Below are 27,556 nucleotides of genomic sequence, written 5' to 3'. Positions count from 1 at the left end.
AACCTTAATTTTCTATGATTCTATGATAATCACTTGCAGGCTACGACACCTAACTCCAGCCTTGCTTCCAGGGAATTTGACATGATTCCCATCCTCCCTCTGCTTGGACTGTACCGTATGCACAGTTTTGGGTAGTTTCTTTGTAGATGTGAGTTGAAATTCCACAGGAAGAAATGAGGATTGAATTCTTATTTCTCATGTGTTGTGTGGGCCACTTAATCTTTTTAAGATTTTGCATAAAAGGGCACCATTATTCACAAACATGTTTTATTAATTTAGAAATCAAAATGTTATCTTTTTTATTTTTTCCCAGCTGAACATATTTGACAAAAAGTCCTTCATTTGTTATCAGCTCCATGTAAATTGAACCCATGCATTTCCTTTGAAAATGTGGATGTATGATATTTGTCATGGGAACAGAGCCAGGGTAATACTCCTCCATACTGCAGATCCTTAGAAGAGGGAGTATCTCTCTAAGTATGGGTCTATAGGAAAACTGTATGGGTTGTACATTGGAGTACTAATGTTGCTGACAATAGTCATAGTTTCTGAATGCCTTTCTTTTATGCCTATGGCAGAACTTACATGCACCAGTCAAAGCCAAGTCTGTATTTTGCAGTGATTGTTAGACAGCAGAGAGCAGCCAAGTCATCTGAGTGGTTTATCCAAATTTCTTCAGTGAAGACAAAGGAAACATTTTCCACAATTTTTCCAAAGCACCCTTCACTTCCTTGTTTCTCAGGCTGTAGATAAGAGGGTTCAGCATGGGGGTTACCATAGTGTAAAACACAGAGGCCACTTTGTCTTGTCCATTGTGGCTGGAACTTGGCTGTAGGTACATAAAGAAACCGGTCCCATAGAATAAGGAAACAGTAGACAAATGGGATCCACATGTATTAAAGGCTTTGGACCTGTTCCGTGCAGAGCTCATCCTCAAGATGGTGGACAGGATGTAAATGTAGGAGATCAAAATAACTGATACAGTGCCCGTCCCATTTACACTAATAAAGGCAAAGATCATCATCTTATTGTTATAGCTACAAGAACAGAAGAGCTTCAGCAGTGGGTTAATATCACAGTAAAAATGATTGATTTTGTTGGACCCACAGAGGGAACCTCCAAAAAAACAACCCGTGTATATCAGTGCACCAAGAAAGCCAATGAGGTAGCAAGCTAAGACCATTTGAATACAGATTCTCTTAGACATGATTACCACATAAAGCAGTGGGTTACAGATAGCTACGTAACGGTCATAGGCCATGACAGCCAGAAGGTAGCACTCAACAAGCCCAAAACCAACAAAAATGTAGCACTGTACCATACATCCGGCAAAGGAAATGGCTTTGCTGTCTGACAGCAAAGCCACCAACATGTTGGGAGTGATGGTTGTGGAGTAACAAGCATCAACAAACGAGAAGTGGCTGAGGAAGAAGTACATGGGTGTGTGCAGCTGAGGACTGATTCTGATCAAGGCCATGATTCCAAGGTTCCCCACCAGGGTGATGAGGTATATCAGTAGAAACATGACAAAGAGGACAGCCTGCATGCTTGCACTCTCTGTGAGTCCCAAGAGAATGAACTGTTGGAACGTGGTGTTACCTCCTGTGCCCATTTCTTCTCTGGGCAATGGCTGTTGAGAGAAAAAATCAGACATCAGCTAAAATGGAAAAAGACTTGGGTTTCTGCTTCTTCCAGAATTTAACTTTGATCACTATTTTAATCATTACAGTTACAATGGGATATATTGTATTTATTTTCTATTTGGGGAGAAAAAAGGAAATCTTTCTACTTGTCAAGAACCAGGGGGGGGGAGGTTATATATATATATCCATAATTCCTTCTCAGGAGTTAGTTTTCTGATCTTAAACCAGTCAAATATTTTTTTTAAAGAACCAAGTAAAAATCCCCCCTCATCTCCAGTGTATCCCCACCCAAGAAGTGGTACAGCAAACAAAAGTGTATTTTCTTGTAAATGTGAGTTTGTATTTTAGGGCGAAACCACATTCCATTTCAATGTATCTCAATGACACATGCACTGGAATATAACCATGGCTTTTATGGATATACAGACACAATCTGGAATATTATTTCAACTGTGGCAAAGTGGAATCCTCCTGTCCGGTCATCTTTAAGAAAATAAAATGAAAGAAACCTTCCCCTCCCCCAACTTTTTAGCCCAGCAATCTAGCCTGCTTAAGAGAATAGAAGATATACTTTCTAGCCCCTTGTAACGTAGGGTATAGGTGAGGGCTGAGGGAGCGGGAGGGTGGGGTGGGGGTGAAGACGTTAAAGCTTCAAGGTAAAGTGCATTAATGACTTCACCAGAGGCATAGCTAGGAATTTTGACACTGAGCGGAAGGCGGGAGTGAGGGGTTGGCAATGTCCAGTGCAGTGGTGTCTCATTTCCCAGCACAAGGTCCACTGCTTCTGCAGGGAAGCAGTTCCCTGCTTGCTCACCCCTAGTTACAGTACTGAACTAGACAATAGAGTAAGCATGCTCCATGTCCCCGTCCATCCCTCCAGGCTCTGAAGCTGAACTACTGGGCAATCCAAGAAGGGAGCTTTGTGGGCCAGGAGGAAGAGATCAAATCATATCATCTAACAACTATGATAAGTGTATCTGTCTTCAAAGAAATACAGTTAACATGGTAAGACCAAAAACAAACAAATAAATAATTCTGATTTTATGCCATATTTTAGGTTGATTTCTTGAATAAAAGAAAAGCTTGACAATATAAAGTTCTCTTTAGTGTGACGATGCAATAGTTCCAAGATTTGAAAAATAAATTCAGCTCTCGTCCAAAACTTCGTTGTTTTAAGATTGTCCTGACTTGGGTTTAATGTATTACAAGCTAGAGTCAGTCATCCTTAAGGCATGAGTGAAAACACTAGTCTTTTGGTAAGGTAGGTCCTAAAGCATAGATGAAAGAGTGCCAAGGGTCTGAGGCAGAGAATGAAGTTTATTCAGAACTGGAGTCCTGCCTAAGCGCTATTTAGGGTATCCTATACTTTACCCTGAATTAGTAGGATGCAGAATTCTGAACTTCCACATTTACTGGGACTTTTTAATGCAAAGTTCAATGCATAATAAAATACTGATAACACCTATGGAATACTATAGTGTATACAACATGCAAAACAAGCCCAAATTAATCAGTTATTCTGGTTTAAAACCAGTAGCTACTTGGCCTAAATTATGACCTGGAGATTAAGGAAAGGAAAGGAAAGGAAGGTCTTTGTCTCAGGATCATGATCTTTCCTTTTCTGGATTAATTATTTGGTGAAAAGTAATACTGTTATTAAGAAACCCCAACATTTTATAGCATTATTAAATTTTCCCACTGTTGAATGGATTTTTTTTACATTATCCTTTTTCAAGCACACACCTCAGAGATTAGGATCTTTTTTCCTCACAAGGGAAAGCCTGTGCTGAATCATGAGATTCAATGCAAAGTGCTTCTGGCTATGTGGAAAAAAATTAGTGGGACTGTGTAAGATGTATCACTTTGGAAACTTTAGTCCTCATTTCCTTCTTATGATGCTTCAGCAGCTTAAAAATCAATCATAGCAATGGATTATGTGAGAGAAGAATCAGACTTTGTTGTAACTCGAGCCTCCATATGTCCATCTAGTCCCTCTTAGACCTATTACCCCTAGCTTACAAATGTAGTAGAAGATCAATGTTTTTATATATATATATAGATATATATATTACATATCATGAACTGTTTTTAGTTTTCCCTGTGTCAGTAATTTAATTTTCTTTCTCTCACCCTTACAAATGCAGGCACACATATACACAAACAGGTCTTACCTTGGTGGAACTTATTTGTCCAGGAAACAAAATAAAGTGCAGGGAGTTATGAATCAAAGACCCCTTCAAACAGGTTTTAAGCAGGACAGAGTTGTGTAACCCTGTGCTACACTTATTCAGGCTGCATCACTCAGTGGCAGATACAAGTGCAATTTAAGGACCTGCTCTCAAACATAACCTCCGGGTTTGGGACTGTTTCTGAATATACAAAAGAGTCCATTTGACCTTCAATTTCTGTCTCAAAAGTTGCAAGCAAGTGGGCCACCCATCTGGTGCTGAGAATACTGAGTTTCCCTTTTGAATCTGATGTGTGTACTCTGGATGATGCAAGAGTTTCTAGAGATGGTCTAAGACTCTGGGAGCATCACACCAAGGGTGTTTTATTCCCTGTTCATTAATGGGAACCAAGGGAATTATATGCATGCAGACACCAAGGAAGCCACTATGAAACTGCAAGCATCAGCTGGAAGAAACACCACCAAAGATGAAGATGAAGGGACTGGTACTGACAGAGAAGTGTCCTCCTCCAAAGCATGCCAAACTGTCCAGCTCCAACATGTGGAAAGTATAAGGGGAGGTTTCCATTCTGGTCTTACATAACTGAGTTGACTTCTGCAAAGTTCTTCTTTAGTGACACCTTTTAAGAAGGATCAGATCATGGTCCAGGCCAGAAAGGTGCATGCATATTCAGGCCAACCGTATCATGAAAGTCACGGAGATACATTATGGGTTGGAAGGACCTTGGGAACTCTTTCTTCTTTCACTCATTAGTGATATAACAAGGGACAAATTAAGGCCAAATGATACACTCCCTCTTTTTCTGTGACAGATCCTATAATCCCCTCCTCAAGCATAGGCTGTGGTTCTTAAAAGTTTCAGTAAGTGTGGGGGATCAAAGCTTGGAAAATTATTTTCTTCACTCTTTGCAGACTTGTGCAGTTATGATTCTCTTTGCCTGCATGACAGGTCTGGCTGGGCAGCTGCACAGACAAAGAAGATGCTATGCATGCATAAGGCTGGCTAAGTCCTGGAATTGTTGGTGAGCCAGAATCCTGACTTGCAGGCTTTAGACCCTAATCTTCTGGGAAGGAGTGTCCTGAGTCACAGACCATATGGGGCACGTGCCTTCCTCATACTTGTCCTTATGGTAACTGAGGAATGGAATGAAGTTTATGACTAACTAGGATCCTACCTAAGCTCTATTTTGATATACTTTACCCTAAGTTAATAGAATGAAAAATGGAACTTCCTTGTTTTAGCTTTAAAAATGTAAAATTTAAAGGCCCTTGTTACTATTTCCCAGGTAATGGGGAGCCTGAGTTCTAGTACTCCCTACAAACCTTAGAAACTGAAGATTAGAAATTGTACCTTGTATTTCCTAGCAATGTGTTTCAGCCAACAAACCAGGTGGCAGGCATTGCTTAGGTGACTTTATACCCATTTTCCTGAGGATGGCCAATTGAGGAACAAGAAGGGGATATATCAGGGAGCAAGAGGAAGTGTGTAAACCAGGGGTGGGCAAAATACAGTCCATGGCTCATTTTTGGCCCATGGACAGACCTTGTCCAGCCCACTGTAGGTCCCTTGATCCTGCCTGACTCAGATGCCATCCAGCTGTTGGGTGCATCCTGCCCCTCACTAGGACTGTGAAAAGCTTCAGCTGCCAATTTGATTTGGAGGAAATTTGGCCCGATTTGGCAGCCAAATCTCTGGATCTGAATCAAATTGGGAGACCTATTAAAAGGTCAGAATCAAACCTGAAGCCTCTGAATTGATTAGGAAAAGATTCAGAGAGATTCGGAGAGGCCAGAGATGCTTGCAGTTGATAGATGCTTGAAGGCAAGAGGTGGGGCTGGGGAGAGGAGCTATGCCACTCAGCACTGGGATATCCCAGGGGTGGGGCCCTCTGGGCACCCAACCAGAGTATCTGAGCATAGATTGAGTGCTAGCATACATCCCTGAAAGGGAGGGGTAGGGAAAAGGAGACATTGGGTGCTAGAGAGCAGGAATCTAACTTGAATCAACTTACAACCAGTACAGAAATTCGAATCACTGATTTAATCCAGATTAATCTGAATTGAGTGTGCTGCCATTGAGTCTATCTTAGATTACTTATGAGACCCATCTATGTGTGCTTAACTTTTGTGTGGTTATGGGATTAGATTAAGGTCCAGTCACTTAGACTGGTCAAAGCGTAATGTATGCATGCGGCCTAGGTCTTCTACTTTCTGTGGAAATGTTCTTGCTATTGGTCAAAAAGGGCATGGCAATCACTCTTACTTCCACTGTGAAACAGCTATTCTACCTGTTCCTTTCCTGCTTTATCATTCTTGGATTTGCATAAATTTTATGCACCTTCTAAACTGCAATATGATTAAAAGGGAGTGAAATTAGAGTTAGATACCTTGGCAGCTACTTTGGACTCCTGACAATGCTCAAAAGAACAAGTCCAAGTGCATGGGGAATCAAGGGGATACTTTTAAAGCTAAGGCAGAGGTATCTATGCAGCACCTAAAAGGAATGTAGGCACTGAAAGAATCTTCACAGTATTTTGTGGGGGGTATTTAAAAAGCTGGTTAGTGACTTAGGATGCATCTACACATGCATTAATGTTCTGTAATTAATGCACATTAAATCTAGTAACCCATTGCGATGTACTAGGAAAATGTGAATTTGTTTGTCTTAAGGCACATTAAATAAACAGCATCTATACACATGCAGCAGGCATATACAAAGGTGCTTTAACCTGAGTGCTTTAAAGTGCTTTAGGTTAACATGGTTTAAAAATAAATTCACGTGCCATGGCTTCATGCAAGTTTCATAAACACCCACGCTCCCTTTCACAGCGAGGGGTGGAAACCCCCCATAAGACCAGTTCCAGGTTAGAAAACACGGTGGACTGAGATAATCCCTCACTGGAGAATCATGCAGGGCAGGGAGAGTGGACTTTGTGATACCCCATGCAATGATGGAAATGTACAGCAGCAGGCTATCGGCATTTGTGATGCCCTGGCCAACTGCCTCCTAGCTACCTTGCAAAGTAAAGGCAGGGAGTAGGGCCATGGTGTTGCATGTGCTGGTGCCTCTGGCTGCTCAGTGGCCCAACAAGGACAGCTTTTGAAAAGTTATCTGGCACAGTTAATTTGTCAAATTTTAAAGTTTTAAAACTGTATTTTTAAAAATAAAGTAAGAAATACCTATGCTGGTGCACTGGTGCAGAACCTTCCCTTCTCCTAAACAACATAGAAAAAATTATCTTTTTTGGGTAACCCTGAAAAAATGGTTGAGACTGCCAACATGGCATCAGTGGCAGTGGCAGCAGTGGTGGCATGAAGCATGCTGCTTGCCTTGCAGAGCAGATCCTGGGTGGTGGGAGGGTGGGGGGCAGTGCCTCTCCTACAAACCACCTGTTGCTCGGGGTCTGGGGAGGGCTTCAGGAAGATGTTATGGGGGGGTTCCTCCCTTGCTGTGATGGGGAGCATGGCTGTTTAACCTGAGTCCCCCAAGTGTGCGTGGGACCCTGCATGGGAGCTTGGGGGGTCTCTTTTGGTATCAGGGGCATGAAGTGGAGCCAAGGCAGAAGCTCCAGCCCAAGCTCTGCCACCAAGAGGAATAGATGCAGTGGCATGAAGGGTGCTGCTCGAGCAGATATCGTGGGGCTGTTCACCCCCTACAATCCACATACTGTTCAAGGTCTAGGGGGACTGTGAGTGGGTTCCTCCCTCACTGTTATGGGGAATGTGGGTGTTTAACCCACTTCCCCCAAGTGTGCACAGAACCCTGGGGGACCTTTTGGGGATCTCTGGGGCTCTGGGAGTGTAGTGACCCCCCACCCCAGTGTGTCAGATCACCCTGCAGTGGTGGGGTAGGCAGTTGAATTCAGGCTGCACCTACCCTGTCTCCCATTTACTTTGCCTTAACTAGGTGTTTATGAACAGTAGCTGGCTAATCTACTAAGACTGCCCCATTCAATCATCCCCATAAACTGGAAAGTTCTGAATTGAAAGAGTCACCTATGGGAGCTACTGCAAGTCTCAGGGCCTGGCAGGTGGATGGCAGAAGCCCCAGCCCCAGTCCCAGGTCTATGCCCCTGGCAGCCCTGAGACCCCCAGAACCCCTCATAGGTGGCTCTTTGGAGACAGAACTTTTCATAGGTGACTGGTGCCACCTTAGTCAGGGGGGGCACATGCCCCCCCCCTTGAGACCAGACCCGCCAACCGGGGGGCATCCCCCACAGACAATCCTGCAGACCGGGGGGGCTGTCCCCCTGGCAATCCCACAATGGCCAATCACTATGCTCGCTGCATCTGCTTCTGGGAGTGGCTTCAGCCACTTCTGGGACCAAGCACTGGCCATTTGCTGCAGCCGCTCTCAGAAGCAGACGCAGCCACTCCTGAAAGCAGCTGCAGTGAGCACAGTGATCGGTTGGTGCTTGCAGGGAGGGCACTGGCATTCCCACCTGCCTCTCCTGCTCATTGCCTAAGCGGCAAGTACGGCCACCGGGGGCGCACCAGCACTCAGAGGGGGTGCACGTGCACCCCCATGCACCCCCTACATGTCACCAGTGGAACTTTTGGTTTATGGGGTTGATTAAATGAGGCAGCACTGGTAGATTGTCCAACTACTGATCATTAGCACCTAGTTAATCTTAAATGAGTGGTTCACATTCTCCCAGGGCCAGAGTACCTTGCTGCTTTTCTGAAGAACTAGACTAGCTTTGCTGGGAAATAATTGCTGCAGTGTCCCACTCCAGAGACAGATGTTCTCCAAGGGCAGCTGTATTTCAGGACACTGTGCAATGTAAGGTACTGCCTATATATAGGTTATTTTGCTGAGTTGTTTATATCTATTGCTGTTCTACGTGCAATGGGCTACATTCTGCTTACCAGTTATATCAGTTTGAATCAGGAGTGACTCAGATGAAGTCATCTTCAAACAGAAGCTAACTAAATGCAGCACACACACCAAATGCCTTGTATTTTAAGACAAGCTGCAGTGGATTAGAGCAGGCAGACATTTCTGGCTTTGTATAACTCAGGGCTTTTGCAGCTGCCTTGTACCCAAACATTAGACGAGTACAGCCCCTGAAGTGTCTTTTAAACACATAGACACACATTTGATAGCAAAACAATAGGATGGGGTGGGCGTCCATCAATCAGCAGCATGAGCTTTAAACCAAACATGGATGTAAGTTTGACCCATTAAAAGTACAGTACATTAGTGAGGTGAAAGACTCCAAAGCTATCTCATTGTAGTTTGAAAAGTGTCATTCTAGTTGGAGGACTTTTAAAACCCTAGGAATCTGTGGAGCTACAGTGTTTTCAGATACTGGAGGAACTTGGTCTGATTTTCAGATTAGGTCAGCTGGTATAGCTGCAGCAAAGTCAATAGTGTGATGCCTCAGATTCTCCAAACAGCTACCAGTAGATCTCACAAATCCTACATCAGGATAATTGTTTGACAGTAATGTTGAAGTTTCTAGTTTACACCAGGGTAGTGGAGAGAAGACCAGGATGAATGAAATGAGAAGAGATATTTTAAATCAAAATAAATACAATTTGGAAACAGAACAGTATGAGTTAGAGAGACCAAGGGAGAGAAAGAGAAAGCGGTTAGACAAATGAAGACATAATTGCTAGCTATTTCCATAGTGAATACTTGTTAAAAACAAAGGGTCATTTTTACTAATAGCTTCTACTAAAGTTGACAAGAAATACTGAAAATAATTCCTATGTTTATAGAAAGAGCAATTCCGTTTTGTAAATAGAAGCCTGGTTTTCCTCCCACTGTTTTATTTCATTAACTTCAACAAACCGCATAGATTTACAACTTTAGAAGTGAGAGCTACAGGCCAGATTTTTTTCGTTCATTAGTATAAATCCAAAATAATGATACAGAGCTAACCAATGCAAGTTCCCTTCTGTTGATATCTTTGATGCAAGTATCTTACAGGGGAATTTTTCTGCTCGTTTGAAATATCATGCATGAGCTTTAAAGAAAGACATGGCTTTTACATAAATAAATTGCTTCCATAGCTTGGGATTGATTTTCCTTATTAATGGGGTGGAGTAATTGATTCTCATAAATTAAAATCAGGCAATCAACAAATGTTCATCTTCACTGTTGTCTTCTCCTTATTGGTGAATTAGAGAAGCCCCCTTCCAAAGCACACACATATCAGTACGTTCTGTTTCTAATTACTCTCTTCATGGCATCCTTCACATCCTTGTTTCTTAGGCTGTAGATCAGGGGGTTCAGCATGGGGATCACCAGTGTATAGAACACAGAAGCCAGATGGTCTTGCTCCAGGGAGTAGCCAGAAGCAGGCTGTAGATACATGCAAAGAATGCTACCAAAAAATATAGAGACTGAAGTCAGGTGGGAGGTGCAGGTGGAGAAAGCTTTGCGCCTACCTTCAGCTGAGCGAATCCTCATAATGGTGGCCAGGATGTATCCGTAAGAGACAAGAATAGTTAGGCTGGAGCCCCCTGAAATGAGTAAGGTGGCTACAAACATAACTATCTCATTGATGTGAGTATCAGAGCAGGAAAGTTTTATTAGTGGAGGGATGTCACAGAAGAAGTGATTGATTTCATTGGGCCCACAGAAAAACAAAGTAAAGGTGAAACCTGTGTGTATTGCAGAGTGAATGAAGCCTCCTAGGTAAGAAGCAGACACTAGCTGGACACAGACTCGGCAGGACATGATGGTTGTATAGAGCAGAGGGCTACAGATGGCTACATAGCGATCATATGCCATCACTGCCAGCAGGAAACACTCGGTTGTCGCTAAGGCTCCAAAGAAGAACATTTGTGTCGCACAACCATTGTACGAAATGGCCTTGTTCTCAGACAGGATGTTCTGTAGCATCTTGGGGAAGATGACTGGAGAGTAGCAAATATCCAAGAAGGACAAGCTAGCCAGGAAAAAGTACATAGGAGTGTGCAGATGGGAATCCACTGTTATCAGGAAGAATATACTGAGATTTCCTATAACAGTTATAATGTACATAGCTAGGAACAACATGAAGAGGGGAGCCTGCAGCTCAGCTTGATCTGTTAACCCTGAAAGTATGAATTCAGTCACTTGGGTGTGGTTAGTCATTGCCATTTCTTTCATTCATAGGTACCTAGTTTGCTAGAACAGAAGGATGATATGATTCAGGAAACTAGGTTCTCTTGAGAGCATCTTTCTCTAGGAGGCCAAAATGTTTTAGATGCTGAAGCTTTTAACTGGGTGTTTCTCTGGTCAGAGCATGAGGACTTTGGAGCATGAAGAGTGTTCACCTTTTTTTTGACACAGCACATCACAATAAAGTATCAGTGGCAGGGAAAACAGTTTGGATAATTGGAGCAAGGACCAATCAGATTTGTCAGAATTAAAATACAGTACTGTTTGAAAGTGAGAGTAAAAATTGCACATTCTTCCACATTGGTTCACTTCCCCAGCTGGCAGAATCAGCTCTTCTGGGTAAGAAAACAAAAATGTTTCCTGTTTTATTTATGGCTGTTAGAGCTGTAACACAAACATGTAAAAGTGAGCACATCAGATTCTTTTTCTTGTGCATCATGAACAGAATTATTTACTATGCTGTAGTTATTTGACAGTTACATGTGTGTAAATCCACTTGAGCAGCACAGTTTACATTGGGGACAAACAATACCAAAATGTTTAGGATGATGAGTGAAATACTAAGAAGTGATTTTCAAAGCCAACATTTATTTCCATGGCTAGCAGCTAGAAAATCCTACTTTTAATTCTAAAAATAAGCACAGCTGTGGAACTCAAAAAACAAAGAGCTCCCAACCCCTGCAAAGTAAAACATTAGCCAACAATGACACTGGCCAAACAAAGCAATGAGAATTAATAGTTAGATGACCTCAAAGCCCAGTTAAATCATTAATATACTCAATGTTGTTTTCAGGAACCAAATATAGATATTGCCAGCCAAGGGCTCATGGTATTTATTGACTTCCTATATGAGTCTAAAGGGGAAAATAAGTGATTAGGTCCCCCAGGCCCTCACCTCTCATTTCTGTTAATACCTACACCATGGGAATATGGAATCTAATATAGGTGGTATAGAGTTGAATATTGGTTCTGCCTTCCCAATCCAGCTCAATATAACCACAACTCTGCTTTCAGCTGCTTGACACCCGTTTCACCTGGCTGTGCAGAGATTTGTGACTCACTTTAATGGAGCAGAAGGAAGGCTGTTATGACACAGACCTTGACAGAAGAAGGTACCAGTTAAAGCAAGTTGAATACAGTTTCCTAGAGTTTTAAAATAGGAACACCAGAAATAAATGGATGGAAACTAGTAAATAAAATATTGCACCTGATAAGAGAGTCTTTCCAAAGCTGTTCTCATATTTTGGTGCCTAAATTAAAGCTTGAGATTTCTACTTAGGAGCTCTAAAAATAATGAGCGCTGACATATGGAGAGTACTTTCCAAAACCTTTCCCTGGGGCAGGGGAAAGTGTTGTGATAATGTAGAATTTGTATGAAATCTGAAAAACTTTCTAAAATAGCAGTTTATTTTAACTATATAATATTGAGCTGAATAGTGATCAGTTATGCAGTACAGACTTCAAATCAGCTTTACTACAGGAATGACTGGGTTGAATTCTTTAGCTTGTGTTACCAGCTGCTAGAAAATCACAATGGTCTCTTCCTGCCTAAAGTATTTGACTGTTAATAAGTGTGCTCCATCTCTGATAGCTATGGCTTTAAAATCAGAGCTAGTTAAGAATTTTTTAACTAAAAGTTTTGGGGCATGCTGAGTCATGGAAACCAAACCTTCCATGAGGATACACCAGTTTTAACCACATTTTCCATCAGCGAAGTTCCTTAGGTCCAGGGTAGCATTTCTAATTAAAATCAGAGAGATAACAATCCACTCAAAAACAGCCCATAGCCTAATTCTGGCACCAACAGGTAGAGAAAAGAGGAAAGGGTCCAAACATCAGGCTAGTCTTCAGATGGGATAGCTCCTATTTTATCATTTTTTGTCCAAAAAGACTAATCCCAAAGGAACCTCTATCATGACAATTGTGGCTTGAAAATTCCAGTGACTCTATATTGTTTTAGTCTACAGCTAATAAGAATCATCTGATATATGAACTAAGTTCATAACATTTTAAACTGTGCAGAAACTGGTTTCCCAGCCCCCAAAGAAGCTTTTCACCGAAAGTTAATGAGTCATCTATGTGTGCCATAAGCAGGGGTGGGAAACAGGAGTATAATAACTACAGCCAGGCGGGTCTTCCTGACATGCATACTCAACTCTGTTGAACCTACCTGCTCCAGCAGGACAGATTTTTCTCCTGACTAGGGAAGGTCCAGCTTAACTTCTGTCTTCTGAATTAGAATATTTATACTGGGTCTTTTCACATGTGAGGACTGGCCTCCCAAACAGCACCTCAGGCCTTAAAGCCTAACAACAGTGCTGAGGGACCAGTTAAAAGGCCGAAATGTCTTGGGTGTTAATTTATTCACAGATATAATTAGGTTACTAGATCCCCCCAGCTCCTGCGTATTTGTATGCTTAGGGCTGATAATGCTAATAGCCTTTGCCATCAGCCCTAAGGGTGTAGGTCAACTGTGCCACTTCAAGTTTAGCCAAGGAAGCACAATGCTTCAAAGGTACACACTTTCCCTGTGAAGCAATGGCTTACTGCCAATGATAACTTGCAATGTACTCAATGCCACTTCAGGTGCATTAGATAATAATGTTAGAACCAAGGTTCTGACCATTCCCTGATGACCTGTTACGCCAGAAACAAAAATAATAAGTTGCAGAGCTGTACAGCAGATGAAAATTCTTTTGTACAAAGAATTTCAAGGTTTTATTATATGACTTTCACCAAAACCTAGACTTTAAAAATCAAGTTTTTGAATTATAATAATTTTGAAATTAGAATTGCCTATAAAAGAAAATGAAAAGTAATCCAGATAAACAGAATAATTTTGGATTCATCAAAATGTTTCATTTTGATAAAATCAGAATATTCTAGTATTAAAACTTGATCATGATAATGAAACAAAATATAAAAAATCAAAATGAAAAGGGTATTTTGAAATGAAAAAACACAAAATATTTTATACGGAAACATTGACATTGTTAGAATTTCTTTTTCCTGTTTTTTTCTTCCTCCCATGTGAAATCTCAGTAGAATTGACATGATTTGTGAAATGAATTTATTTTGCCTGTGTTCCCTGATGGGAAATGATTCTATCAAGGGGTCCTTTTTGTTAGTTTGTTTTGTTTTTTGATTAGGTACAGCTAGTAAAGAGACAGAATTGACTTATTCCTATGCATCTTGACTCAAGGGTTTGAGCAAAGCACACAGGGTAGTGATGGTAGAAGGCACTTCCTTATTCTTTATTGCTCCCTTGAAAGACTACATATCTATTTCACAATCTAGCCTCTAGTCTAACTTTAGGCTCCTGAATAATTTAAGAACTGCTGAAAACTGTACTGCAAAGCTGTATTATAGCTATAGTTACTATAGCCAATCTCACCCTTTTAAAATATAATTTATTGTTAAAATTAAGTGACAAACAATATATTCAATTGATTGGCATGCAAAGTCTCCAATGTGCTCTTCAAGGCATACTTTACCTCTTTTTTTTCCACAGGCTACAGACTGAGGGGTTCAGCACAAGGGTCATCATTATGTATATTTAGACTATAGAAGTTCTTCTGTTTACATCCTTCAAGTAGCTGGAATGGATCTGGATGTCCGAGCAATGAAGGGAGGTGGTGATGCATGTGAGGTGGGAGGTACAGGTGCTGAAGTTTTTGCATTTCTGCACTGCTGGCTGGGTGGTCACAGGATGGTCACAAAGATGATGAAGATGGTCAGACTGGTGCTTACTTCAGTGCAGGTAATTGTCATGGGGCCATGGGGAATAGGATTACATTGGGGTAAAGTGTCAAAGCAAGTTCTGGGGCCCTGCACCCCTAGCTGCTGACAGACAAAATTCATGACATGGGTGCTTGTGCAACTGACTGTCTCTGTCCTGGGGCAGATTTGATTGTCTGTATTGATTCTTTCTTTTCCTTAGGCTCTGGTTTTGTAGGTGTTAATTGATGGTAAATAATTGGCTACTTCAGCTAGTAACTGTGTATGAGCTGGTCGCTGTGTGAATCATGATTGATTGGTAACTGGTAACACAGTAGTTTAGCAGCCAGGCCTGCAGTAGTGTCTCGCACACCCCAAGACAGACACAGTCGCACAAGCGGCCATGGCACGAGTTTTGCCTGTCAGCAGCTAGGGGTGCAGGGCCCCAGAAGCCATAACCCCTGCACCCATCTCCTAGATAGCTGGCAGGCTTCGTGGCCGCAGCAGGGACCACCATCCCTGCAGCTTTCATCCTGCTGCGCCTTAACACACACAGTGTCACCCATGTCATGAGTTTTGCTTGTCCACAGCTTGAGGTACAGTGCCCCCAAACCCCTGCACTGATCTTCTAAAAACTTCGCAGGCTTTGTGGCCTCACCAGGAGCCACCATCTCTGCAGTTTTGACCCTCCTGTGTTGTAACACGTACATGTGGCAGGAGTTTTGCTTTCAAGAATTCGGGGTACAGTTTCCCCCAAACTCCTTCACCGATTTTCTTGAAACTCCCACCCCTACCACCCTGCTACTACCCCTGCAAGTTTCATCCAAATCAGACAAAAAACAACAAAGATATAGATATTTCATTGGTTCCCCATTATACACTATGGCCGGATCGCCGAAGGAGCTCCAAAGTGGCTCCAAAGTGATTCGGAAGCTCTGAACTGCTTTGGAAAGCCTAACAAAGCCAGAGCTTCGATCCAGACAGGCTGCTTCAGATGCCAAACCATCCAAAGCTTCTCCGGATCCAAAGCACAATACAAAGCCTCACACAGCCCTAACGTACAGTCTTCTCTGACAGTCTCTAACCTGCACGATTATAACTTGCCACTAGAGAGCTGGTGAACAGGAACCTGAGTAAGAGCTACAGCTGTGAGTTCTGCTAACAGAGCAAGAGGGTTGGGGGAGGGACACTGCATCCTAGGATGCTGGTGTAGCAAAAAACCCAGTTTTTCTTTTTTTTCTTCTTTTAAAATGCATTCCCTCCCCTTCCCCAACCATTTCTGATCTTTTCTTTCCCTCTCTATTCCCTATAGATATGTATAAGTGAGCTAAGACATAGGATAAGCTTCAGCATTTTATTTTGGTAGCAATTTGTAATTGTTTTGTTTTGTTTTCCTTCTTTATATTGTATAATGATGATGTTTATATTGATTTTTACTGTTCTATATTACTGTTTTACTGGAACTGTATGATTTAGGTCTACATATGTAGTCATATCAAGTTTCCATCCTGTCCCCAGGCCCTGTTGTGTAACCCATGATTCACATCTACCTCTCCTATGTAACTTGGTTCCTGAATGAATGGGGATGAATGAGGGTGCTTGAGTGACAATGGCAGTAGATCTAAAAATAGCTCCTTCTGAATGACCGAACCATCAACACCAATACCTGGACCAACAACCCAGCCCTTGGAACCACCCATCAGCATTCAAGAAACAAAAGATGAGGCAACCCACTATTGTGCCAGGCTGCACCTGCTCAGTAAGAACACCTGGAGCCCTCTGGAACAGGGCTGACATTGCCTGGACAGACCTTCCCCATAGGAGATCAGAGGTAGTGTGCCCCATAAAAAGGGGTAGTGAAGACTGACTCTTTGGACACCCTCTCCATCTGGACCAGAACCATGCCACACCACCTATCCACCCAGAGGCCCTGCTGGCGACCCCGCTTTGGACAACACCTACTGAACAAAGACCCCTTTCCAGCCTGGAGAGGTAGCTATCACCCCTCCCCACCACTTCAGCCAAGGACTTGGATTCTGTTTCTCTTCCCTACCTGGACTTCAACCCTTCCACTAAGTCTCTTTCTCCTGCTCCTATTGTGTGTGTGTGTGTGTGTGTGTGTGTGTGTGTGTGTGTGTGAGAGAGAGAGTGCATGCGTGCATACCAACAACTTCTTGAGGCTGTTTAGCATTTTGTCTGTTTAATAAACCTGTTATTTGGACCACTGAGTTGGGTTTTGCTTTACTATGGTTCAGCCCTGCTCCAATCTCTGTCTCATTTCTCCCTCTCCTGCTTCTGGCTCACTGCCACCTCCAACACTTGTCCTGAGCTCCTCTCTACCTCCAAACCCCATTTCTTTGCCACTGTCTTATCCCCACTGCCTTTCCCCTGAGCAACCAGGTTTTTGCCTCAGTTTCTTTCCTGGCTGTCTCCTCCTTGCCACCACTTATCTGTCCCCACCCCCAATATCTCAGCTGTCTGCCTCAATTTCCAGCCTCAGTCTACCTCAAGTAAACCCAAGCCTCAGTACCTCAGCCAGCTTCTCTGTAGTCCACCAGTTCTAATCCCAGTTCTGGCAACTTTCACTTGGTACACTTTAACTCTCTCACCTTAACCTTCCCCCAGGTACCCCAAGCACACACATATACACTGTACCATCCAAGTTAGGAACTTACCTGAGTGTATATGTAGGTGGCTTGTATGTGTGTGAACTGGTGAGTGTGTGTATATATATATATGTCATTGTGTGCATGATAACAAATTAGTGATCTGTGTCTATCTTTTGATGGGGGTGCAGGTGGTATTTTCCTCTCTTCTTCCGGTGAGTAGGTGGGAATGGCGGCACGAGGCCTGCATTGGCAAGGTCAAACGGCACTTATGCAGCTGGTGCCACCAGGCAGACCTTGGGTTCCTTGATAATGACACATGCTTTTGGCCAGGGGACTTGCTGGGGTGGGATGGGCTTCATCTCTCTCCTAAAGGCAAGCGTGTCTTCTCTTCCAGGTTGGCTGATCTCATACAGTGAGCTTTAAAGAAGCCTCGCCAGGGGAGGGGGCCACAGGAAGACAAGGAGACGTCATCCGAGCAAGACAGGTGACAAAGGCAAGGAGCGCTAAGGTAAGGAGCAGGGGTCCAGACAGTCTCCCTAATCGGGGGGTGGCACACACAGTCTTGCAAGGTCTTAAATGCCTATATACCAATGCTCACAGTATGGGGAATAAACAGGAGGAACTCACCCTCAGAATAGCTAGTTCAAACCCAGATGTCATAGGGCTAACAGAAACGTAGTGGGATTCATCCCACGGCTGAGCAGTTAGCATTAGAGGATATAGGCTTTACAGGCGGGATAGAAAAGGCAAGAAAGGTGGGGGTGTGGCGCTCTATGTCAAGGAACACTACACATCCTCTGCCAGCAGAATGGGGTCAGAGGAAGGGCAGGCTGAAGTGCTCTGGGTCAAGATTCAAGGGGGCCGTGGGGAGAGCGATTTGACAGTGGGGGTCTACTACAGACCCCCCAACCAAGGAGAGGAGCTGGACCGGGAATTTTTGGGCCTGTTTGCAGAGGCACTTAAGGCAAGGAATGTAGTTGTCATGGGTGATTTAAATTACCCAGACATCTGCTGGGAGGAGCAGTCAGCCAGGATGGACCGTTCCAGGAGGTTCCTGGCTGAGATACAGGACCTCCACTTGATTCAGGAGGTGCACAGTCCCACCAGAGGAAATGCCCTGTTTGACCTGGTCCTGGCCACAGGCAATGACCTGGTAAGGGGCCTCCAAGTTCTTGACCACCTGGGCGATAACGATCATCACTTGCTGGAGTTCACCATCCAGTGCAGGGTGTCAAGGGCCTGCAGCAAGACGGTAGCCCTAGACTTTAGGAGGCCCAACTTCAACAAGTTGAGGAGACTAGTGGGTCAGGCACTGGGGTCCTTGAGGGCAGGGGAACTCAGTGTCCAGGACGAGTGGTCATTCCTTAAGTAAACAATACTCAGGGCCCAAGGGTTGTCCATCCAACAAGAAGCAAGGGGGGCAAGAGTGCCCAAAACCCCTCACCAAAGGCATCCGGGAATGCCCGCTTGCCAAAAAGGCGGTGTACACCCAGTGGAAGGGGATGCTATCTCCAAAGAGGAGATAAAAAGTCCTTTTTCAGATATATAGGGAGGATGAAGAAGTCACCGGGTAATGTGGGGCCCCTGCAAAATACTGTGGGCAATCTGGTGGTTGCGCCAGAGGAGAAAGCGGAACACTTTAACCAATTCTTCACGTCTGTTTTCTTGTGCAGGGACTGGGACTTCCCTGCTGTGATGCCAGACGGACTCAAGGGAAACACCTCCAGACCTCAGGTTGGGGAGGACTGGGTTAGAGAGCTTCTGGAGGGGCTGGACGTCTTCAAGTCAGTGGGTCCAGATGCCTCCACCCCAGGGTGTTGAGGGCGCTAGCTGGGGTTATTGCAGGGCCCTTGGCACGGCTTTCCGAGCACTCGTGGTGCTCGGGCCAGGTGCCAGATGATTGGAAGATAGCTAACGTGGTCCCCATCTTCAAAAAAGGGAAGAGAGAGGACCCGGGCAACTATAGGCCCGTCAGTCTTACCTCTATCCTAGGGAAACTCTTTGAAAAGATCATCAAGGAGCACATCTGCGATGGGCCAGCTTCAGGGATGATGCTCAAGGGCAACCAGCATGGTTTCACCACGGGCAGGTCAAGTCAGACCAACCTGATTGCCTTTTCTGATCAGATCACAAAGGCAATGGATGCAGGTGTCACCGGGAACATAGTCTTTCTAGACTTCAGCAAGGCTTTTGACACTGTCTCCCACCCCATCCTTATTAAAAAACTAGGCGACTGTAGCATTGATGCCTACACAGTCAGATGGATTGCAGATTGGCTCAAAGGGCATACTCAGATGGTGGTGGTGGACGGGTCACATTCAACCTGGGGGGAAGTGAACAGCGGGGTCCCCCAGAGCTCGGTCCTTGGGCCTGCACTGTTCAATTTCTTCATAAGCAATTTGGACGATGGGGTGAAAAGCAACCTGTTTAAATTCAGTGATGATACCAAAATTTGGGGTGAGGTGAGCACGCTAGTAGGGAGGAAAAGATTGCAGCAAGATCTGGATAGGTTACAGGAGTGGGCTAACATAAACAGGATGCGTTTCAATACTGACAAGTGCAGGGTGCTGCACTTAGGCAGTAGAAACCAGCAGCACACTTATAGACTGGGAAACTCCCTTCTTGAGAGCACGGAGGCAGAAAGGGATCTTGGAGTCATTATTGACTCCAAGATGAACACGGGCCGACAATGCGAGGTCACGGTTTACAGGGCTACCCGGACCTTGTCGTGCATCCACAGGTGCATCTCAAGTAGAGCCAAGGAGGTGATCCTCCCCCTCTATGCGACGCTGGTCAGGCCACAGCTGGAGTACTGTGTCCAGTTCTGTGCACCCCACTTCAGGAGGGATGTGGACAACATTGAAAGGGTCCAGAGGAGGGCCACCCGCATGATCCGGGAACAACAGGGCACACCCTACAGTGAAAGACTGCATGACCTAAACCTGCTCAGCCTTCACAAGAGAAGGCTGAGGAGGGACCTGGTGACCATCTATAAACTCACTAGGGGGGACCAGAAGTGTTTGGGGGAGACACTGTTTCCCCTAGCACCCCCTGGCATAACAAGGAATTATGGAGACAAATTATTAGACAGTAGGTTTAGATTAGACATCCGCAAGAACTACTTCACAGTTAGGGCGGCTAGGATCTGGACCCAACTTCCAAGGGAAGTGGTTCTGGCTCCTACCCTGGGGGTCTTTAAGAAGAGGTTTGATGCCTACCTGGCTGGACTCATTTGAGTCCAGTTTTTCTCCCGCCCAGGCGAGGGGTCAGTCTTGAAGATCTACAAGGTCCCTTCTGACCCTACTTGTATGATTCTATGATTCTATGATTTGGGGGTGTATAGTGTATGTGCTTGAATTGGTGATAGGTATGCATGTGCCTAGGCTGGTTTGGATGTGTGTGTGCCTGAGTTAGTAGTGTGCGTGTGTGTGTGTATATATGTGCAATTGTGTCACACCCTCCTGTCTAACAGTGCAATATTGAGATCCTGAGAGTTGGCCTGACACCACAGGCCAACACTGGAGGACAAAAACCTTAGGTGACTTATCTCTGGGGAGTGGCAATACAGTCATGTAACTTAAGCTGGGTAACGCACATCAGAGATAAACCTGTCCTGGAGTGGCATAACTTTAAGATGGCTAAAGGGTGCTTAAAACTAGTTTATAAGTCTTAATTAATAGAAAATCTACAAAAGGCATTTTTTAAATATATTATAGGGTGACGGGGGCAGCTAAAAAAGAATACCGACCAGAGGAAAAAAAGATGTGGGTGTGAAGGGAGTCAGTCCTTATTGTCATGTTAATCCTGAGATTCCACGGGAGGAGCATGACATAGATCACTAGGAAAATCTCCTGGGTGCAAAAATTCATGAATTATTCCTCTTAGTTATCTGAGACCTCCAGTTCCCAAGAATAGCCCTTTGGAATTAGAATGCCACTTTAGCAGCAGGGTTCTAGGCTGCTACCTCCACCCTGCCAGCATTAGTGCAATCTACAGGCCAGGACAAATCTACAGAACCAGAGTACTTGATCAAACCATTGAAGTTGACACAGTTGTGACCTAGGATATCCATAGGGCTAAGATGGAAGGCAAACAATCTTAGGCTACTGAATTCCCCAAGTCTCACTCAGATTGATACTGGCACAAGGACAAATTCTTTACCTATTCAAGTTATTGTAGAACATGCTGTTGATTATATATCTGAGCCCTTTGGGTAGACTTCTATTTCCCTTTGTATATCATCCCTTTCTAGCCACCTATCTGGCCATTATTGGCCCTAGCTTTGTGCTATAGATTTGTAATCTTGCACGTGAAGACTGAATGAACGTGCACAGTACAGCTACATATTGGTTGGGCATGGCTTGGAACGAGGAGTCTTTCCTTATTTTAGCCCTAACAGCTGAATGAATAGGGCTCTTACCCAGAATGCTAGAAAACTTGGATCAAGTGCCCCTTTCCTGGAGAAGGCTTGAATCTGCAACTCTCTGACTTCAAAGCACAATGCTTTTAGCACCTAACACAGCATAGATGTTATACAGACATTGTGGTGGGTCTGTAGGTGGTGCTCCTGTGTTAAGCCATCTACCTCACTGTGCTCAACCATCTTCCAGGCTCCAAGTGCCTCCCTGGGGGCACCTCAAGTTTGGCCAAACTGCTTCCTGGACCACACCCGCAAGCCTGGGGGTAACTGAACCACAACCCAGAGTCTGGGCAGATCTTGGACCTGTGCCCTCTGGGAAACACAGTTCTAGTAGTCCTTAAGAGTACTTGACTCACTACAAGAACTTGAACTGCTTCCCTCAGTCTGAAGCACAAATAGTGGTCTCCCTTAGTCAACGGAACTGAACCAAGGGGACCCCAAGGCACAAGCTAGACCCTCTCCCAATGATTATGCCTTGTTAGGTGCAAAGGAGAACTTTACTGGTTACAAGGAGTAGGTTTGGAATAAGGTGCAGGGTAGAGCAATATCACAGTAATCCCATAGAGAAAACAGTGGCATGGTAGCCTTTGATTACACATCGGTGTTATTGCAAGCTATATATCTAGTTAGATCTCAAGTAGCTTACTCACAACTATCATCCAGAGGCAGGTGGAGATTCCCTCTGGAAGCAAGCAGTTCATTAACCATGAGTTTCAAGAGCGAAAGCGAGTTTCAGAAGGTCCAGCTTCTCTCAGAGTTCTCATCATGGCTGCTGCCCCACCTCCTGGGCAGTTCTTAACTTATATAGCCCTTATGATCTCAGTTACCTGATCCAATGAAGGCCAGCAACTGCTGGCTGCCAGCCAAGTAATTTGAAATGCATTACTGGTTGCTGGGTAAACTGGCAAGGTCTCTAGCCCCCTCCCAGGCATGATGACATTGCTTAGAACAATAGGGAGTTTAAGCCTCCACCCAGGTGTGTTAGACCAGTCACATAGGCAGAGGGAGAAGGTTTTCCCCTCCCTTGAATGCATCCAGATGACATTACAACTCAGGGATACCTGAATCTGAAGGGGCCAGAGGTGTCTGCTCTTTGTAGTGGCCATGGCAACCAGATTGTCAGATTAGGCATCCTCCTGATAGCAGAGTTTGGGGAGAGACAGAGATGGCATTCTGCCACAGATGTAGATTTATAAAAAGCCGTAGAGGGGTCTGGAGAACTCCTGACCTGCCAGAGAACATGTCAGAGATCCATTAGAAGCAATAGCCAAGGGCAAAGTCACCCAAATATGAGATTGAACCCTGTTGCCAAGACCCTTCTACTTCTGGGACAGGGGTTGTTATAGGAAGGCACAAACCTGATCAGAGATGACCCAAGCAGGGTAGGGATCCAGCACAAATCAACCTGTGCGGGGCCCCACCCCCAGACATGAGGAAGCCAGTGGCAGATTTGGCAGCGAGCGAGGAGGGTGTTGAGCTGCCGGAGGTGCCGGATTCAGTAGCAGATTCAGTTGCAGGAGGGGCACAAAGCGGCCAGATGTGAAGTTGGCAGCAGCACGGAGTCATTGCAGCCGCTCTGCCTGGCTCCACAGGGCCGCCCAAAGCATGGGTCCCGGGGTGGTTGCCCTAATTCTGCGCCCTGCCAGGGATGGCCCTGAGGCTGACCCTGGCCAGTCACTCCAGGACCAGTCTTCTTTATGCACTTCAATTCTTTGTACAAATTAACAAAACAAAAACCAAACACCAACATCAAAAAGTTCTTAGGTTTAGGTTCTATAAACCTCTTTGGTACAGTCTGTGGAAATATACCTTTGGGTGTGTCACGGGCTGGGGTCCTTAAGAAGGGTCATAATCTCCCCAAGGCCCCCTTACCGTGCCAAGTTGACCCAATGGGCACCCTCTATTCCCGCCCGCCATGTCTTTGATGGTATGAATGATAGGGAGGCTGCCTTTAAGTCCTCTTGGACACAGTCTTGATTGATTCTTAGCCTTATGGGCTATGCGTGGCTCCAGCCATCCCTTTACCACACCCCAAGCCTCACAGATGGTAACGACTTTTCTTTGGTATGGGCCTTGTTGTAATTTGGCCCCCTGGTCCTCCCTAGGCCCTCCACAGCCCTGTCTCGCTCCACGCCTCACTCGCGCTTGGGCCCTCCACAGCCCTGCAAAGGGCCACACTCTCTCTGGCGCCGGGGTCTGTGCACCCCAAATGCCGTGCCCCCTCTGGCATCAGGGTCCCCACACTGCTGTGGGCCCCCTATGAGGCCTCTTCCATCCCCTCATAGCCTCACCCAACAATAAACAAAACACAAGCCCCTGGGCTGTAACAAAAATTCAAGCCAGCTGGATCTAACATCATTTAAACCCTACCACGGAATGCTCCGTCCCTCAACAGTATCAGAAGCTGCTCCTGCAGTCAGGCCTCTCCCCTTTGCTTGCTCTGGGAGAGCTCCTTCCCCTTGACTGTGGGCAGGAAAATGCCTTCCTGGCTTCAGCCCTGGGGCTTATATATGAGCCAGGCCCTGCCCCTTCCGGTCATCTGACTGCTGGCAGGTGTGGGCCACTAGTTTGTTCTGGCTGCCCTGGTAACCCACAGCTGGGTATTCTAACACACTGCTAGGGCTCTTCCCTTAGTAGTTTCAGTTCTTTAAAGGAGCAGGGCAATGTAGTGCCCTGCGACAGGGTGGCATTTCCTTCTTGACACCTGGATGACCAAATTTGGTCATCTACATGATCACCTAAGTCCCCAAATGCTACCTACACACAAGTTGGCTTTCCTGTGTGTATCCATCCATTCATATGTGTAGGGATATGAACACAACTATATAGTGACATCATATGTAAGTGGCATTTTTTGGACTTAGCTGACCATGAAAGTCACCAAAGAAATATAAGAGAATACAATGCCACCCCTTGTATCCAACCATGACTTAAGAAGACCAGCTTCATGCCTTCCTACAAGAATCCCTAGACCAGGAGAGGACGTGTCTGGTCAACTTTGTCCTTGGATTATACTTCTCCTGGTGCTCTGACAGATTCTTTGAGAAGTGAGGAATTTTTCAGACCCCTCTCTTATTGCAATGACTGTCTCTTCACAGATAAGTAATCTCAACTGACAGCAGAGCAGGGCACAAATAGAAATTGATTGTCCCCACCAGAGCAACAGGCAGCCCCCTGTGAGCAGGGTGAAATGCCCTAACCCCAGCCAGAAGATAGTTGTCTCCTGGCTTGGAACTCCTTCCCAGCCCCTGGGATATCACCCAGGGGGAGACTAGAGCTCCCCATGGTGGTGGCAGGGGCCCATTTCAGGGCTGCAGGAAATGGGAACAGTTTGCTGGCATTAGCAGCAAAGAGAAACGAGGAAAAACCAAATGCAATTTGATTTAATGTTTGATTTTTTAATTGAACGTCAGTTTTTAAATTTAAATTATAGTTTAGTTGTATTGTTTACAATAAAAAGTCCTGTATTAAAAAGTCTGTCTAACTCTATCCAGAGTATATAGTTGGTCCAATAAAACATATCATCCTAAGAAATCCTTTCTTCTCATGTAATATAAGTACATTTCCAAAAATGAATATGATTGAAATAAAATATTTTTTTCAGTGTGAACACTTGGGTTACATTTCTAGAACTGTCCAACTATGCAGGAAGACTACTGGCAGTAGGTATGAGCTTTAAAAAAACAGGGTACGTGATATACATACAAAAGTAGTATATTTATCTGAGGAAAGTAGGTAGGCAATTTCTGAATACACTTAATCATAATACAACTGTTTTGACAGTGTAAGTCAATATATTAAAACTAATATAAGAAAAACTATTTTTCACACAGCCTATGCACTCTATTGCCAATAGATAGACTCAAGGTCAATAGTTTATAGGATTAATTGACAGAGTGGACATTTAGATAAAAAATATAAATACCTATTTCTATAGGTACACCTTACCACTGAAAGCCAGCCTTACAGCAGCAATGATTTAGAAATGCAGCACTACAAGAGATTTTAGGGGGAGATATTATTTTATGTGCTGAAAAATAAAACAATCCATCCCCACCCAAGAAGAGGCTGGGAGGAAATTTTTGCTAAAGCTAAATCATTCTATAACTTCTGTATGCAGGGCATTACCTTCCTCTGAAATATCCAAAAGTGGTTACTGTCAGAAGGAGGGCTGCAGTCTGTATCGGCCAGCCATCTGATTTGGTAAAATTGTACCAATGTCTGTAAGCAGACACCTCTTTGCTACTTCCCAGGCAAAACAGATAAGTGCTGTGTTTTAGTACTTAGATGTATTAGATGTTTATAAACAGCGATATATGTTGTGAACTTAATTTAAGAAGAAAGAATTAAGCTCAAAGGGGCTTCTCAAAAGTAGAATGGACTTTTCACACTAGCCACATAAATCAATGCTTAAGAGAGACCAATTATATATTGCCTTTGGAATATTAAATTGCTACTGCTTTATTTAAAAAAGGGGGAGGAAAGAAAAGGTTAAGAATTAAATATATTGATAAACAATTTTCTCTTCATGATGTCTTTGAAGGCATCCTTCACGTCCTGGTTCCTCAGACTGTAAATGAGGGGGTTCAGCATGGGAATCACCACTGAGTAAAACACTGCCAGAACCTTGCCTGTGTCCAGGGAATAGCTGGACCTGGGTCGTACATTCAAGAAGAGAATTTCCCCATGAAATATAGAGACTGCAGTTAGATGGGAGGCACAGGTGGAGAAGGCTTTTTTCCTGCCCTCAGCAGAGCGGATTCTCAATATGGTACTGAGGATGTAAGCGTAGGAGACCAGGACAGTCAGAATGGTAGTTAATTCAATAAGTCCCCCAAGGTTAAATATCATGATTTCATTGATGTGAGTATCAGAGCAGGAGAGTGATAAGACAGGAGTGAGATCACAATAGAAATGATTGATCTCATTAGACCCACAGAAGGACAAACGGAATGTCAAATCTGTGTGCACCATGGAATTTAATAGGCCAATTATGTAGGACCCAACTACCAGTGGAACACAGACTCTAGGGGACATGATGACTTTATATAGCAGTGGGTTACAGATGGCCACATACCGATCATAGGCCATTGCAGCCAGAAGGAAACACTCTGTTGTCCCCAGAGCTATAAAAAAGTACATTTGTGCTGCACAGCCAGCAAGAGAGATGGTTTTTCTCTCCTTAACAAAGATTGCCAAGGTCTGGGGTGCCACCACTGAGGAATAACAGGCATCCAAGAAGGACAAGTTACTAAGGAAAAAGTACATGGGGGTATGGAGATGACGACTGATTCTGATTAATATAATTATCCCCAGATTGCCCACCAGGGTGATGATGTAGATGATCAGGAATAGAACAAACAAAGTAACTTGCAATGCTGGGTCATCTGTTAACCCAATAAGAATGAATTCTGTGACCCTCACGGTGTGATTTCTTGCAGCCATGAAGTCTAGAAAGATTGAGCTTGCATTCACAGACCTAAAAAAAATAGATGAACAAAATAATTCACATAAAAGCACTGAATTGCAGAAGTACACAAAAGCACAGTGGTGTACACACCCTCATGATCAGCTAACCTGGCTTTGAGAAAAAGACTTCTTTAAAAATAAACCTATTACCTTCAAAACTATCAAGGAAACTTATGGTGGGAAGCTAGTTTCCATTGTTAGCATGCAGCAAGCTATACAAAAAAGTGCATTAAAAATAATATTCCTTTATATATCAGAATGTTCCTAATTTAAAACTGAATGAATTCAGCCAACACTCCAGTGCCAGACATTGTATATAGATGTAAAGTATAAGTAATAGATATTACTGTCTATTTGTTTCAAAGCAGCCTCAAAGGAGCCCAGGACAGAACTCAC

At 44.2% G+C, this 27,556-nt stretch overlaps 3 protein-coding genes across 3 annotated transcripts; all 3 read right to left on the bottom strand.

Annotated features, from left to right (window-relative positions):
* Window positions 1–661: 661 nt before the first annotated feature.
* On the bottom strand, window positions 662–1,612 carry LOC149871143 (olfactory receptor 5AP2-like). The gene has a single exon (XM_090034574.1). It carries the CDS (start codon window positions 1,610–1,612, stop codon window positions 662–664), a length of 951 nt encoding a protein of 316 aa, XP_089890700.1.
* An 8,379-nt stretch (window positions 1,613–9,991) lies between these two features.
* LOC149871142 (olfactory receptor 5AP2-like) lies at window positions 9,992–10,933 on the bottom strand. The gene has a single exon (XM_090034835.1). It carries the CDS (start codon window positions 10,931–10,933, stop codon window positions 9,992–9,994), a length of 942 nt encoding a protein of 313 aa, XP_089890961.1.
* Window positions 10,934–26,182: 15,249 nt separating this feature from the next.
* LOC149871141 (olfactory receptor 5T17-like) lies at window positions 26,183–27,145 on the bottom strand. Its single transcript, XM_090034573.1, has one exon. It carries the CDS (start codon window positions 27,134–27,136, stop codon window positions 26,183–26,185), a length of 954 nt encoding a protein of 317 aa, XP_089890699.1. The 5' UTR covers window positions 27,137–27,145.
* Window positions 27,146–27,556: the final 411 nt, after the last annotated feature.

The sequence above is a fragment of the Crocodylus siamensis genome, chromosome 2, assembly GCF_052110815.1.
Source record: "Crocodylus siamensis isolate JL-2025a chromosome 2, ASM5211081v1, whole genome shotgun sequence".
Lineage (NCBI taxonomy): Eukaryota > Metazoa > Chordata > Crocodylia > Crocodylidae > Crocodylus > Crocodylus siamensis.
Note: the sequence above shows the minus strand (reverse complement) of the source record. Positions and strands in the feature narration are given on the sequence as shown.

Excerpts from the sequence above, each read along its gene's own strand:
- LOC149871142 (XM_090034835.1), bottom strand. The coding sequence starts at position 10,933 with ATGAAAGAAATGGCAATGACTAACCACACCCAAGTGACTGAATTCATA.
- LOC149871143 (XM_090034574.1), bottom strand. The coding sequence starts at position 1,612 with ATGGGCACAGGAGGTAACACCACGTTCCAACAGTTCATTCTCTTGGGA.
- LOC149871141 (XM_090034573.1), bottom strand. The coding sequence starts at position 27,136 with ATGGCTGCAAGAAATCACACCGTGAGGGTCACAGAATTCATTCTTATT.